The sequence below is a fragment of the Drosophila sechellia genome, chromosome X, assembly GCF_004382195.2.
Source record: "Drosophila sechellia strain sech25 chromosome X, ASM438219v1, whole genome shotgun sequence".
In the NCBI taxonomy this organism is placed as follows: Eukaryota; Metazoa; Arthropoda; class Insecta; order Diptera; family Drosophilidae; genus Drosophila; species Drosophila sechellia.
This window is the reverse complement of record NC_045954.1, coordinates 5,120,139-5,133,139: the sequence shown is the minus strand read 5'-3', so window position 1 is coordinate 5,133,139 and position 13,001 is coordinate 5,120,139. Positions and strand designations below refer to the sequence as shown.

The 13,001-nt window shown below is 39.8% G+C and overlaps 1 protein-coding gene across 15 annotated transcripts in view; it reads right to left on the bottom strand.

Annotated features, from left to right (window-relative positions):
• The window catches only part of LOC6612412 (small conductance calcium-activated potassium channel protein), a 60,583-nt gene that overhangs the window by 18,591 nt on the left and 28,991 nt on the right, over positions 1–13,001 (bottom strand). For 8 of the 15 annotated variants that reach the window (XM_032726531.1, XM_032726530.1, XM_032726532.1 and 5 more), the window contains 4 exons: positions 6,489–6,634; positions 4,143–4,362; positions 3,943–4,038; positions 1,850–1,855 (listed from right to left, as the gene is read on the bottom strand). In XM_032726531.1, coding sequence (XP_032582422.1) covers positions 1,850–1,855; positions 3,943–4,038; positions 4,143–4,362; positions 6,489–6,634 — 468 coding nt within the window. The remainder of the gene's footprint in view (positions 1–1,849; positions 1,856–3,942; positions 4,039–4,142; positions 4,363–6,488; positions 6,635–13,001) is intronic. The other 7 variants (XM_032726540.1, XM_032726534.1, XM_032726533.1 and 4 more) reach the window with 1 other exon arrangement.

The window sequence follows — 13,001 nt, the reverse complement described above, 5'->3', positions numbered from 1 at the left end:
CAACGTCAATGGTGTGTATGTGTAGGTGTTGTGTGGGTGTGGGTGAGCGGGTGTCGAGTGTGTGTGCCTACATGTGTATGTATATATGTGTGTGTTAATGGTTTCTGTTTTAGTGGTGGAAGCAATTCCTAAGTCAAGTTTAAGTATCGTAAGCTTTGGAATCTCCTCTGAAATTCATTTCGTGTCTTATGTTTTATTTCTTGTTCATTAGTTGGTGTAAGTATAGATGTAGGTGTATGTGTGCTTTGGTGCATGTGTGAGTGCAAGTACTTACTAGAAAGCAGCGTGCGTGTTTTCGTGTAATTAGCACATTTCACTGGATATCGTTCTCGTTTTCTTGGTTGCTGTTTTACCTTTATCCTTTTTCTTTACTTTCTCGTTATCAAATCAATTTTTATAAAGTTCAATGTTACCCCACACTGGATTTAGTTGGTGGTAAGCCTTCCAGCCCTAAACTGCATTAATCTAAAGTTCGCAGTGCAATGTGGCCATAGATATGCACAAACAACTATAAATATCACAACATCTAGGCAGAGTAGAAATGGCAAAATATCATATTTATCGATGGTTTCACAGTTGGATCGATAATATCGATAAATCTGGATATTTCCCCATCCCAAATGCAGTGACTATTCGCACAACAATCTAAATGATGTGCATTTTCCTTTTTGTTGAGGAAAGGCATGGTCTTCTGATTTTCGTGTCTTTCGTTTTTAATTGCATATGAGCCATTCGCAAGTTAAGCCGACTGATTAATTGATTATCGATTTACGACAAGGTCTTTTGGGAAGGTCTCACCTAGCTCACATTTACAAAGTCCTGTGTTCTCTCTTTGGTTTGGCCAAGCTCTGATGTTTTTGCCTCTAATTTTGGTGATAGATGGGTTTGATGTTTGATAGTACACATATATCGATTAATATATATATATATATATAGTGTCGACTTAGCAATGGGAATGCTCATATGTATGCGGTTATGCTTGTATGTATGCTGTGCACATGTCCATCTATGCATAATATGCAAGCCGATTGGATAGAAACGTTTCTAACATGATATACGGAATATTTTTTTTTTTAAATTCACTTCACAATAAACATAAAGAGTAAGGATTCAATAACTTTTTAATGACAGTATTTAAGGCTTGTAAGTTATCATTTATCGTTCCAAGACCAAAGAAAAACCATTCTCAAAAGATTTATTCAAATTACGATAAGGCATTTAAATAACCACCGTACGCTTTAACATTTCCACAATCGATTTGCACATAGCCAGTGTTTACTGTGTACTGTATTCTGCACTGTACTGCAAGACAAGGTGAGATTGCGGTTGGGTGGTTTGGGTGGTATCTGGGTGCAAAGCTAAGCCACAATTTTCGCTATATAACAGCCAAGCGGTTGCCTTTGATCTTGGATGGCGTGTGACAGTATTATTTGTATTTGTAACTGCACTTTTTGTTTTTAGTTTCATTAAAAAAAAAACGCAAAAAAAATGTATATATACACTAGACACGATACAGACGCGGTTCAGCTAAACATCGACTTTAAGTTTGCATGGTTGCTGCTTTTTGGCTTCAGTATGCAATTTTGGATATATATAGTATATATGGTATACATAGATATAACCAATCTAAGTACGATCTATGGATTATCTACTCTATAGGCATGTTTTGTTGGTTCGGTTTTCGGGTTTTCGGGTTTTTGGTTACTGTTTTTGGTTTTTGATTTGAGTTGGTTTTGGTATTGGTATTGGTTGCTTCCGTATATGGTACATAACACTATGCATGGATTGACTTGGATTTACTCACAAATATTGAAGTATGTATGGTAGATATTATAATAAGATTACTTACTGAATTCTGCAAAGCATAATGGAAGGTAATTACATATTAAAATTTTACTCTTAAACGTCAACATTAATTTGGGGGGGTAAACATTGATTCGGAGTTATTATTATAATAGAGAGAGAGAGAGAACAAATTGTGTGAAGAGAATACGAATTATGAGATTTCTGAGGGGGGGGGGTTCTTTGTATATAAATATATATATTGAAAGTATATCAGCTGACTGACCGGTTTGATTGATTGACTGGTTGATTGACGACTGGTTTGGTTGATTGATTGACTGACAGACGACTGATCAATGACCTGGCTTGATTGAATCATGGGCATGGAAATGGTTAAATGCAGTTGTGAGAGTTTTGGGTTTTGGGGGTTATATTTTGTGGTTTTTGCTATTTCATTTCGATTGCGATATCAGGAGGCTGATTTGCGGACTGTCATATCGAGTTAACTCGATATGAGTTACCGATAAGGAGACATTAATTACCAATCCAAATTCGATCACTGAACACAGGACTTTGTCCCTACATTTAAGTATTTGAGTTTTAGTCGATGAAGCTAACGAAAGTTCAGGGCTTTCGAGTATCTTCCACTTCTCTTCGGTTTTATTCGCGTATGTTGCTAATAGATAATATTGTTATCAATCATGTTGTTGTATATAATTATGTATTGTATTTATGTTTTAAGATATAATCAATAGAATTACGAACTAGTCAAATAGATGCTCCCATGCTGTCTACGTATTTCTAAGTTCCAAAAGAACGAGCCCCAACCGATAAAAATTGCAAATCGGTTGGGGTTTTGTTCTCTATTGCTATATATAAACGTATTTAACTCATGCCAACAATAAATTTCAACACATGTCTTAACTAATTTATTGGAATTTCGTGGATTGTTTTTGTAAGGTAAACGAAACGAGAAAAGTAAGGCGAAACCAATAAGTTGAAGAAGAGGAAGTAGAAGTGGAAATTGTATAGATTATTTATAAGTATATATCTATATATATGTATATATATATATAAATATATATATAAGAATCATATATATATGGATCATATATATCAAAATATTTGAGCAAATTAAACAAATTATAGTGCTGTACATGCAACTGGTATTTGAAGCGCATATTGGAGGTAAACGAGTACGAAACGATTTTAGTATGGAATGGAAATAGTTTTGTCAATATTTCCGGTCTATATCATGTTTTCGGGATTTGCGTTAAATGGAAATGATACCAAAGGAAAACGAATGCTAAAACAGGGCAAAATGTGATTGTCAATAAACAAAAAGAAAGTAGATTTATGAATTTTAATCATAGTTATAGGTAGGTTATTAGGTTTACGAAAAATGGGCTTATTTGGATTTTTTTTTATATGAAATTCAAAAGCGAATAATTGAAATAAAAATACAACTTTGGTGAGTATATTGATTGTGGTGGTCAAGGTGAGTTGGGTGAATGATAATGGTTAGCTTTATGTACAGTGTTTCAGCTTTCATAATTTCATTACTTCAGATTCTTGGAGGTGGAATGAAACTCTCTTCATATTATTGTACATGTACTTAGATGTCAGATGTCCAGAGAAATGGCGAAATGGAACGAGGGGGGACGGGGGACGTGGGAAGGTGGGTTTTGGAATGAACGAATGGGAAACGGAACCGGAAACGGGTTGTCACTTTCAAACACACTTACACTAACTTTCACCACACATGCACTCTCTATCGCCCTTCCATACACTGGCTCACGCGCCCAATATGCGGGAAACACAGTGAAAGTAAAAGTAAAAACAATGGAAAGTTAATCGAAATCATAACCAGATACATGAAATCGTTTTCAACAGCAAACGAAAAAACAAACAAACAATCTAACTAACAAACATACAAACAAACCGAGATGGCGATGATGACTGGTGGCCAAAGGATTTCGAGGGTTTAGCATGACCATATAGGGGCATTTTCGGATAGGGATTTATCGGGGGCTCTAACGGTATTATGGTGACAGTGAGCGAGAGTGACGACGGCAACGTTAAACAGTTAACGATGACGACCATCAGCAAGAACATCAATAACATCTGGAAGAGAAGAATACAATTTGCACTCACTCTCACCTGCACTTCCAAAGCATGGTAAGCTACTATAAGTCCTAAAAGAATCACAGTCGAAACAGATATTAAGGTTTTTAACGCTGTCGAGTAGAACGATGCCTGAAAATGGAGTGAAAATACGGATCAACGGATTAGTCCTGGCTGCTTTTCTTTTAGCTAGATTTTGATTTTTTAATAATAACAATTAGATGGAGAAGTCTCACCTTTGTGTAGACACCGGCACTGCTCAGTTCGTTTTCGATAACCATCACGATGATCCCGAACATGCCCATGACCAGGGCGTAATCGCTGATCCGTTTGCGCTTCTCGAAGAGGGCTTTCCTCTTTCCCAGGCGATAGCCCACATTGGGTTTGTGTTTGGCCGAGTTTGTTGATGGCTTCCTGGACGTATTGCCGCCAGTAAGAGCACGTTCTTCCATATACCTGCGGGGTTATTCGAGTTCAATCAGATGGACGATGGCTGCTCCAGAGCCCACACTCACTAACACACTCCCCTGTCCCATCAACTCACTCCATTCTTCCATTCTTCCCACTCCCATCTGGGATATATCCATTCTGTTCTGTGCCACATAGACCACTACCAATAAATCGATGGTTAGCTACTTTAATTAAAGGACGACGTGTTGGGTATGTAATTATAGTGGTTGACACTATACTCTATTCTATTCCATATGGATGCATGGATGGTCGTGTTGTGAAAAACATTGTCCAAATTGATGTAGTTCGATTTGTATAAATATTACACAAGCCACTATATTTCCATTTGGTTATTTTTTGTTTTGATTTAATCTCATGTTGATGCTTTGACTGCATTTTCACACCTTGTTTATTTTCTTTGATGCCGTGATTTTTCATTTATTTTTCCAACGTTTTACCTTTCAGCATGTGTGTATATGTGTGTATAGAGCGTCTAAACGTGTCCGTCCAGTTAAGCTATTTTAATTCCCTGCCATGAATGATGCTATTTAGGGATTGAAATCAAAAGCTACTTGTGATGGTCAATTTATTTATTTTTAGTCCACTAATGACCCTTGTTTTCTAATTGGGATGCGCTCGATGTAATTTACATTGAGTTTTGAGAAAGGAATATGCTATATTTAAGCTAATTTCGAGATGGGAAAACAATGTTGCTGATTAGGCAGGAACTAATTATTATTATCGCTTATCTTTCCGCACTTTTTAGCGTGCTTTATCATAATTTGCCTTAAGCCTGTCTTTCGTGTCCTATTTGTGATTAGTTTTTTGTGTTCCTTGAATGAAATACCCCTAATTCCTTGCTAAATAAATAAAAGCGTAACAAAGGGATTTGCTCCAAGGTCCTGATCCATTTCCGCACTAATTTTCACAGGTTTTCATCCCACTCCTGAGTGCTTTCCAAAGATCGCTGACTAATGCTTCGAGTGGCCGGGGACGCTGACGCTGTCGAGATTTCACGTGGTGCTATCGGAGGAGCCGGGGGTTAAGTCAACCCAACTCAACTCTACTCAACGGAACTCAACTCGAGCGGATCCAACTCAGCTCCGTGTTCAACTCTAGTCGGCACCTTAATAAATCTTGCAGCCTGAATGACAGATTTGTGTGTTTTCGCTTAGCTCCGGCTTTCCTAAATGTGTCATATCAATTTGTATCTTATAGATACACAGCCACCGATGACAAGGAGGCAGGAGCAGGAGGTTTGGGGCAAGCCCCAGCTCTTTCGATGAGCCAAAGATGGCCAATAAAAATTTTGCTGACAAATGAAAACATACACACAGCTGGCTCTCCTCGTTTTCGATGCCCATATAGCCACATTCACATTCACAATCGCAGTCGTAGTCATAGCCATAGCCATATATCCAATCCCCCGTCTTTTGGTTGGCCCCCCTCTATAAAGTGCTGAACTGTGCCAAATTGCCAACGTGATTGCAGGAAAATATCTTGCCATCCACGACATTCATAGAGATTTATGTGGACCCCAGGACAGCCGGACCATCCCAGAATCCATTCGTGAGCGGAATACACTTTATAGTGCTCAAATTGAATCGCATGGACTCTGCTCAAGCACTCCCCAATGAATATTACCCGGACATTTGCCCCATTTCCATTTTTGCCCTCGCCAAATCATCATTCCCGGGGTCACTTGTCCTGCCATTGACATCTAATTACTGTCCCCGGGCCATCCATCAGTCAATGATTTGCGCACAATTACGGTTATCGTTACTACCAGCTTGGTGGCAATGCATCTCTAAGCGGCACACACTGAGCGAAAATAGCATTTCAAATTACCTATTCATTCGCATATATTCTAATTTATATTCATTCCATCTATATATCTAATGCATATCTATTCGGTATGTTTGTACAAACTATATGGTTTCTTTTACATCGGATTCCTTTCCTTGGGTGTGGGTGCAACAAATCAGTTTGAATACGGACTCTAGATGGAGTTGGAGCTGTTTGAATGGGCGTGGCGTGGGGGGCTGGGGATTAGGCCTGGGGGCTATATGCTAATTAATGCACGCTGCTGTGGATACGTACTCTACTGGCGGTTCGGATCGGGCTATACATACATTTCATACCTAGGGTAGTCTGAGTGGATACCCACTAGTGCCTCGGCCGCTTCTTCGTTGCATCCAGATGAGATCTGTTCCCGGTTCGCAATGGAAGGTGTTTTCATCGAGCCAGGAATTGAGAGTGTCGACGCCGGTTTGCGGAGCTAAAATGTATATATTTCAACTATTAGACCATTATCAATAGATTGAATTTCAATCAGTAATCGAACGGTGTTTGTGTCTGGACTGAGTGCTTGAGTGCTTAAGCAACTAGCATTTGGTGAATAGCTATGCAAATCAAATCGAATTCATATACTTTACCATCCGTTCGTATTTTGCAACTTATTTAAATATACGCTTAATGCATTTAGTTTGTGTATTCCAATTTAAAGTTAGTCATAAAAGGCTTTAGCACATAGCATTCTTTATGGCTTTCACTGCGAAAGCTCTGTAGTTTTCTTTATGGTTTTCATTTAAAATCCTCCCGTTGTCTTTCCCATGGAATAACAAATTACACTTATGAATATCTCCAATTTGGTTTCCCCACCACCGTTTATATCCGGCGTGGAAAAGAAATAGACTCATCTTCCTGCGAAAGCGTTCTTTATCCTCCGGAATGACGACATCATCACATGCCACATGGCTATCTCTTTGCCTGGTTTCCATCTAGATTCTTGATTCGGTGTACATCCAATTATTTTCGTCTAACCAAAATTAGACGAAAAAAACACGAGATGATAGCCCGGATTTGAAAGGGCGGATGGGAAAAAAAGAAATCCACTTGCTTTTTGCTCTATCTTTATCTGGCCAAAAGATAGAGTTTTACGTGAAAACAAAAACCCAAGGAGCTCCACTTCATGTTTTCCTTTATATATATGCATACATACATATGTATATATGCATACATACATATGTATATATGCATACATACATATGTATATATGCATGACACTCTAATGGGCGAGGAAAGTGAAAAGGAAAAAGCGGCGTGTGTGTACAATTTGGTCTTCATATTTAAATGAAAACTAAAAGATAAGTAATCTGCTTTCCTACTTGTCCTCCAATATGGGTGCGGTTTTGCATATGCTGTGCTGGCCCGAAAGAGAGAGAAAGTTAAAAGAAAGTAGTAAAAGTCGTAAGCTAGACACACTCACACACAAAAAGACAGAGAAAGAGAATGAGAGAGAGAGAAAGAGAAAGAAAGAGAGAGAGAGAGAGAGAGAGAGTGGGGGGGGGGACTGCCTAAAATTGAGCTCGGAAACAAAATTTCTGTTCTCCTCTGGCTTATTTTTTGTTTTTTTTTTTCTTTTCTTTTTTTCTACTTGAATTTAAGCTTCCTTTGTTTATAAAGAACAGCTCAGTCCCCCTTATTTCTCCCATGAAAAGGCACCTTCTCTGTGGGAAAAAAGACTACGTGACTGGGCGACAAGGCTTCAGCTTAACTTGTACTTCACTTACGGGATCTTGGGAAAAAAGGCAAAAACGGAAAAAAAATGAAAAAAAAAAATTGGCACAAATGCTGGAGAAGCGCGTCAGTCCGAGAAAGCAAGCAGCAGAGTGCCAAGTGCATACTATTACTTTTAATTTCACTTTCTGAAAATCTCTCAATTTTCGCTTGAAATTGAACTTTGTTGCAGTCTGTTCTCGATTATTGCTCAATTAAGTTATGCACTGAAAGAAATGTATTTTTGCAGAAATGTGCAGGGTCACACTTCAAAAGTTAAGTGTGAACATGCACAACGCGTTGTGTCGTTTTTAAGTCACATATTAGAATTTTATATACTTTTTTTTCTCCATGTGTGTTCTTTCTCCCATATGACCGCATACATTCAAATTTGTCTATTTGACAGTCATATATTATCATTTCCTGAAGAAAAGGAAACAAGAAAATCTTACGCCTTGTGTCTTCTTTCTCCCACTAGAACGAACACACACACACACATATAAATTTGTCTATTTGCAAGTGCAGAGTGCTGTCGCTTTGAACGGCTAAAGCCATAATCAGTTTTTGGCTTTCGCAGTTTGTCAGCTGCTCGGTGAAAGCCAGCCACTCCCCTGTAATGAAAGCTCCCTGCCTTCATATCGCTCTCAGTCCTCTTCCCACTGACAGTGTGCCTGTATCTGTGTTGGACCCCAACCGGTGTGCATGTGTGCGTGTGTGTGAATTGGTTTATGCTAAGTAGATTTGCTTGAATGTGGCTCCGGCTCCTCGTGCAGTTGTGTTACTTGTGTCACTGTTTAAGCCATCTGAAGGGAGATGAGTCAAAGTTGTCCGACTTGACTGGGATTTCCGGAGGACTGGTCTACAGCGAAGTACAGTGGGCGATCATGTGGATAATTTGACAGATTCGTGGGCGTGGATGGGTTGCCCCTTAACCCCGGAAGTGCTATCGTAATTGAGTGAAACGACAAATCGGTGTGCAAATCTCGGCGTTCCTATTCGATTGAATGACTGTCAAAGGCTACGAGCTGTACACATAAAGATCTCCTAGTTCGTGATAAAATCCTTGCTTTTCATTAGGATGGCTTGTTTATAACTAAAGCATACTTATTGGGGTAATTTAGTAGTTTTTATAAATGTGAATATATTCTAACATGAACAACAGATTATTGAAAGTGTAGGCCCAGTGTGAGCCAAAGCTGAGAGGCACTGGAAATTCCTTGAGCCTCTTCAAGGACATTTCCTAATTCTTGCCAGTAAATACGACTCAAAACACGATTCCCAGCCCTCGCCTTCACAATCAGCATTTATCCGACACATTCGCAACCAAAATCAGGGAGACGCAAATGGAGAATGCCGAAAGGAAGGGGGCGAATGCCATGTAGACACTGAGTATCCGATTGTCGTTGCCACAATTGTTTGTTATCGTTTGTTTGTTGCGTGCTGGCCGGCCACCCACTTTCTCGGTGCCCAAGACCCCAACTCTTAACTCCCCCCAACCAACAGCCACCAGCCACCTCCTCCAAAAAAAGCCGCACACACGCACAATTTCGGGACACACGCAACGAGGGGGGTGGCGATGGGCGGAAGGACGTTTTCTGGGTGGAAGGGGACACACACGAGACCAACGTCAACATCAAAATCAACGCCTACTTGTCAGCAAAGGGTGTGGATATTCGGGGGTGGCCAGCGAGGTCCTGCTTTGCCCCCTACCACACATACATATGCAAAAAGGGCAACGGAAAAGGAGGGAAAATCTATTTTTCGGCAGATGCGTGAACTTTTGTGTGTCAGTGTATTTGTGAGAACAGCAACGAAATAAAAAAGAAACAATATATATATATATAAAGACAAAACAAATTGCGCATATTCTGGGACATCTAATGTCAAGGATGTTAATTGGTTTTCTTAATTAAGTTGAAAAGCGAAACGGGCGGAGGAAAACCCCAAGAAAAAATATATAAAACGGGGAGCAGATTAAATAAATGCCCCGAAGGAAGTCATTTAACTTGAAAATGTTGCAAGTTGTGGAGCGAGGAAATAAGCTCTTTTGAGAGTGCCTCTCAGTTGCGCGACCATCGGGCATAAATTAAACGACGAGAAAAGCATTTAGTGAAGTGCAGTGAAATGAAAAGCCATCGAAGAATAAAATAGCTGGCAAATTCAATTTACACGGAATTTCGAATGCGGAATGTTATGAATAGGATATCTTATAAAACGTTGTTGGCATTTCAACAATACCGACATAAAACATATTATTCGCCACTCGTGGAATTCAATTAAATCAATTGGAATTGCCCAAAATTCATGTGTGCTTAAACAAAACATAATCGAATTTTAAATTCTATACAATCAAATATTGTGGTCAATAATTAAAAATTAGCCGAGGGCCAAATGAACATGAGGTTAGTGCATTCGAAATGGACAACATGGCAAAATAGGTGAACAATTTCTTGTTGATTTTTTGTTTCATTATACATTTAATAAATATTTGGAAAATCTCCATTAAGCCATTTCCATAGCTAACATTTAAGTGACACTTTAAAGTAAACCAACAAACTACAAAAACGTATATTCCTGATAAATTGGCATTTAAGTCTTTGTTAACTAAGTTTACAAACATTGCAATTAACGGGTTGCAAAGTTTTTGGCAAGAGTGTAATTTTGTTGGGTAATTTTGCGTCTTTTTGCGGCAAACTTTTGTTTTCAAGTACTTGGCTAAGTAATTTCGATTGGTGCCCAACCCCATGCTGGCCCCAATTTTATCTGTCTTCTAGTTTTTTTTTTTCCTGTTGTTGTTTTTGTCCTCTGGCCGATCACGCACACAAAAGTGATGGGTTTGTTGCCATTGGCATTTAGCCGATGCCACGCCCCGAAATTATTTCTCACCTGGGTTCTCACCTCTAACCAAATTAACATACTCATTGCCGACACAGAGTTTATGAGCTTCGCATGGACACGCATACTTTGCCAGCTAACAGGGCTAAAACTCACTCACACACACACACACACACGCATGTGCAGCGAAAGGAAATTGGTGGAAATTATCGAGTTTCCTATACAAAACGCGGCCAGCACGCAAAAAGGAAACGAAACTAGGAGAGAAAATACGAAACAAGCGACGAAATTGGTAACGACTGGTTGGAAAATCCATGGGTGAAGAGGTCCTGAAGTCGGAGTTAACGATGACGATTAGGCTCAGCCTCATGTGTGCGTCCGTCTGTGTGTGTGTGTGTGTGTGGGTTCGTGAGGGTTGCCCCCTCGCTTTTCGGTTTGCCAGGGTTTCCGTTTCCGCTTTCCCCCGCTCTGCTAACTCATTGTTGCCTAATAAATTTAGCGTAATTCACATTACATTAAGGTTACGTTTTCTTTTCCTCGCCAGGAAATTTAACCCCTAACCACTCCACATCCATCTCCAATCTGTGGCAGCCGGAGTGCAGGAAATATATAATGAAGTGTTCGCTTTGTTGGAGCTTAATTAGGCGGATAAGTAATATTTTTGCCCTGCCCTGCAGCACACCCTCAGAAATTTTTACAGCACAAGGAAGCGAGTTTCTGATTCGATTAAAGAAAAAAAAAATACATATGAAAGGAGATATAGAGCAATCCTTCCCAGTTATTCCAATAAATAGGTACTTGTTATGTTTAGCAGAGAAATTCCCATAAAATCATCATTGCGGGAATATTTATTATATTAAAATATAAGTAATCAACTAAAGAACGACGCAATTCTCCCAGTGCAATTGTATGTGTGTTGTGTATTTGGGACCTGAAAACTTTGAATTACTCAATTAGTTCACCCTGAGTGCACAATTTGGTCAGTTGATGGAATGGGAGGGTTTCCCCCCATTTCTGTAACATTTCTTTTCTTCTGCCCCACATTTTTTTTTTTTTTTTTTTTTTTTTTGGGGAGTGAATGCGGTTAGTTTGTAGTTGGCCTTTCATCACTAATCAAATCGGTTCCATTCGCCGCCGTTCCTTTAGATCTGCTGGCGGAGATTGATTGCCGGAACTACCGACTCTCATCTACAAGAAGCCCCAATCAGGGGGCGTGGCCGATGGGGGTGGGGGGAGAGGGGTTACTAACACTGAGGCTGGAGCGTGCCAAAGCGGCGCATTCAGTTAATATAATAATGATAACTCGACAATGACAGGGAGACGTCTTCGAGCAAAACCCTCCACGGCGTCTCGAATGTGGCTAATGTCAATGGGCGGGGCGTGTCACCAGGGCGCTGATATACATACATATACACATATACACATATATTGGTCTTCGCATGTTGCAGGTTCTTATGATCGAAAATCAATATATCTAACCCTATTGTCACCGAACACACACACACACTTACACTCACACCGCACACGGTCCATTGAAATTCGAAAAGACAAACGCAAGAATCGTTAGGTGACTCAAGTAGCAGCGTGATGGGGTTGTTGGGAAAGCCACGGAATAATAATGCAAATTGTTGAGGAATTGAAAATTGTTTACTTTCGACTTGTGACACACATTATGAAACGACATATTAAAAATGTTAGGCAAACAAACAGAGAAAGTCGGCAACAAGCCAAGGGTAAATATGTAATATATTACACAAATGACTAAGTGATCAACTAGAAGGGGGGGCCTTTAAGTGATAATGCCTAAACTATACAGCTTTAGTTGTTTAACATCTTAGGTAGTACGCTACTTTCTAGTCGAATGCGATTAAATGATTCCGAAAGCATTCAAGCAAGCACTTATTCATTTCGCTCAGTGCATGGCAAATGGGGCGGGCGAATGCCTAACCAAATAATTAATAAACAAACGATACCAAATAGACAGAGCCATTCGCGTGGCCTTGACTCGAATGTTTTCACTCTTGGATGAGCCGCGGAAGGGCAAAGGTATTGTATTTCGCATTTGATGGCACCGCCAATGTCCGAAGGGGGGTCATCCGTGCCGGAGTTGGGCCAACTAGAACAGCTAGACTAGGGCTAGCTGAAGGTTAGACCCAGTTAGGCTCGCATGCTCGCTCAATTATCCAGAGGGAAATGGTGAAATGCAAATAGCAGGTGGCCTAACGAGCCAAATGGTTAGGAGTTGCGGCAGC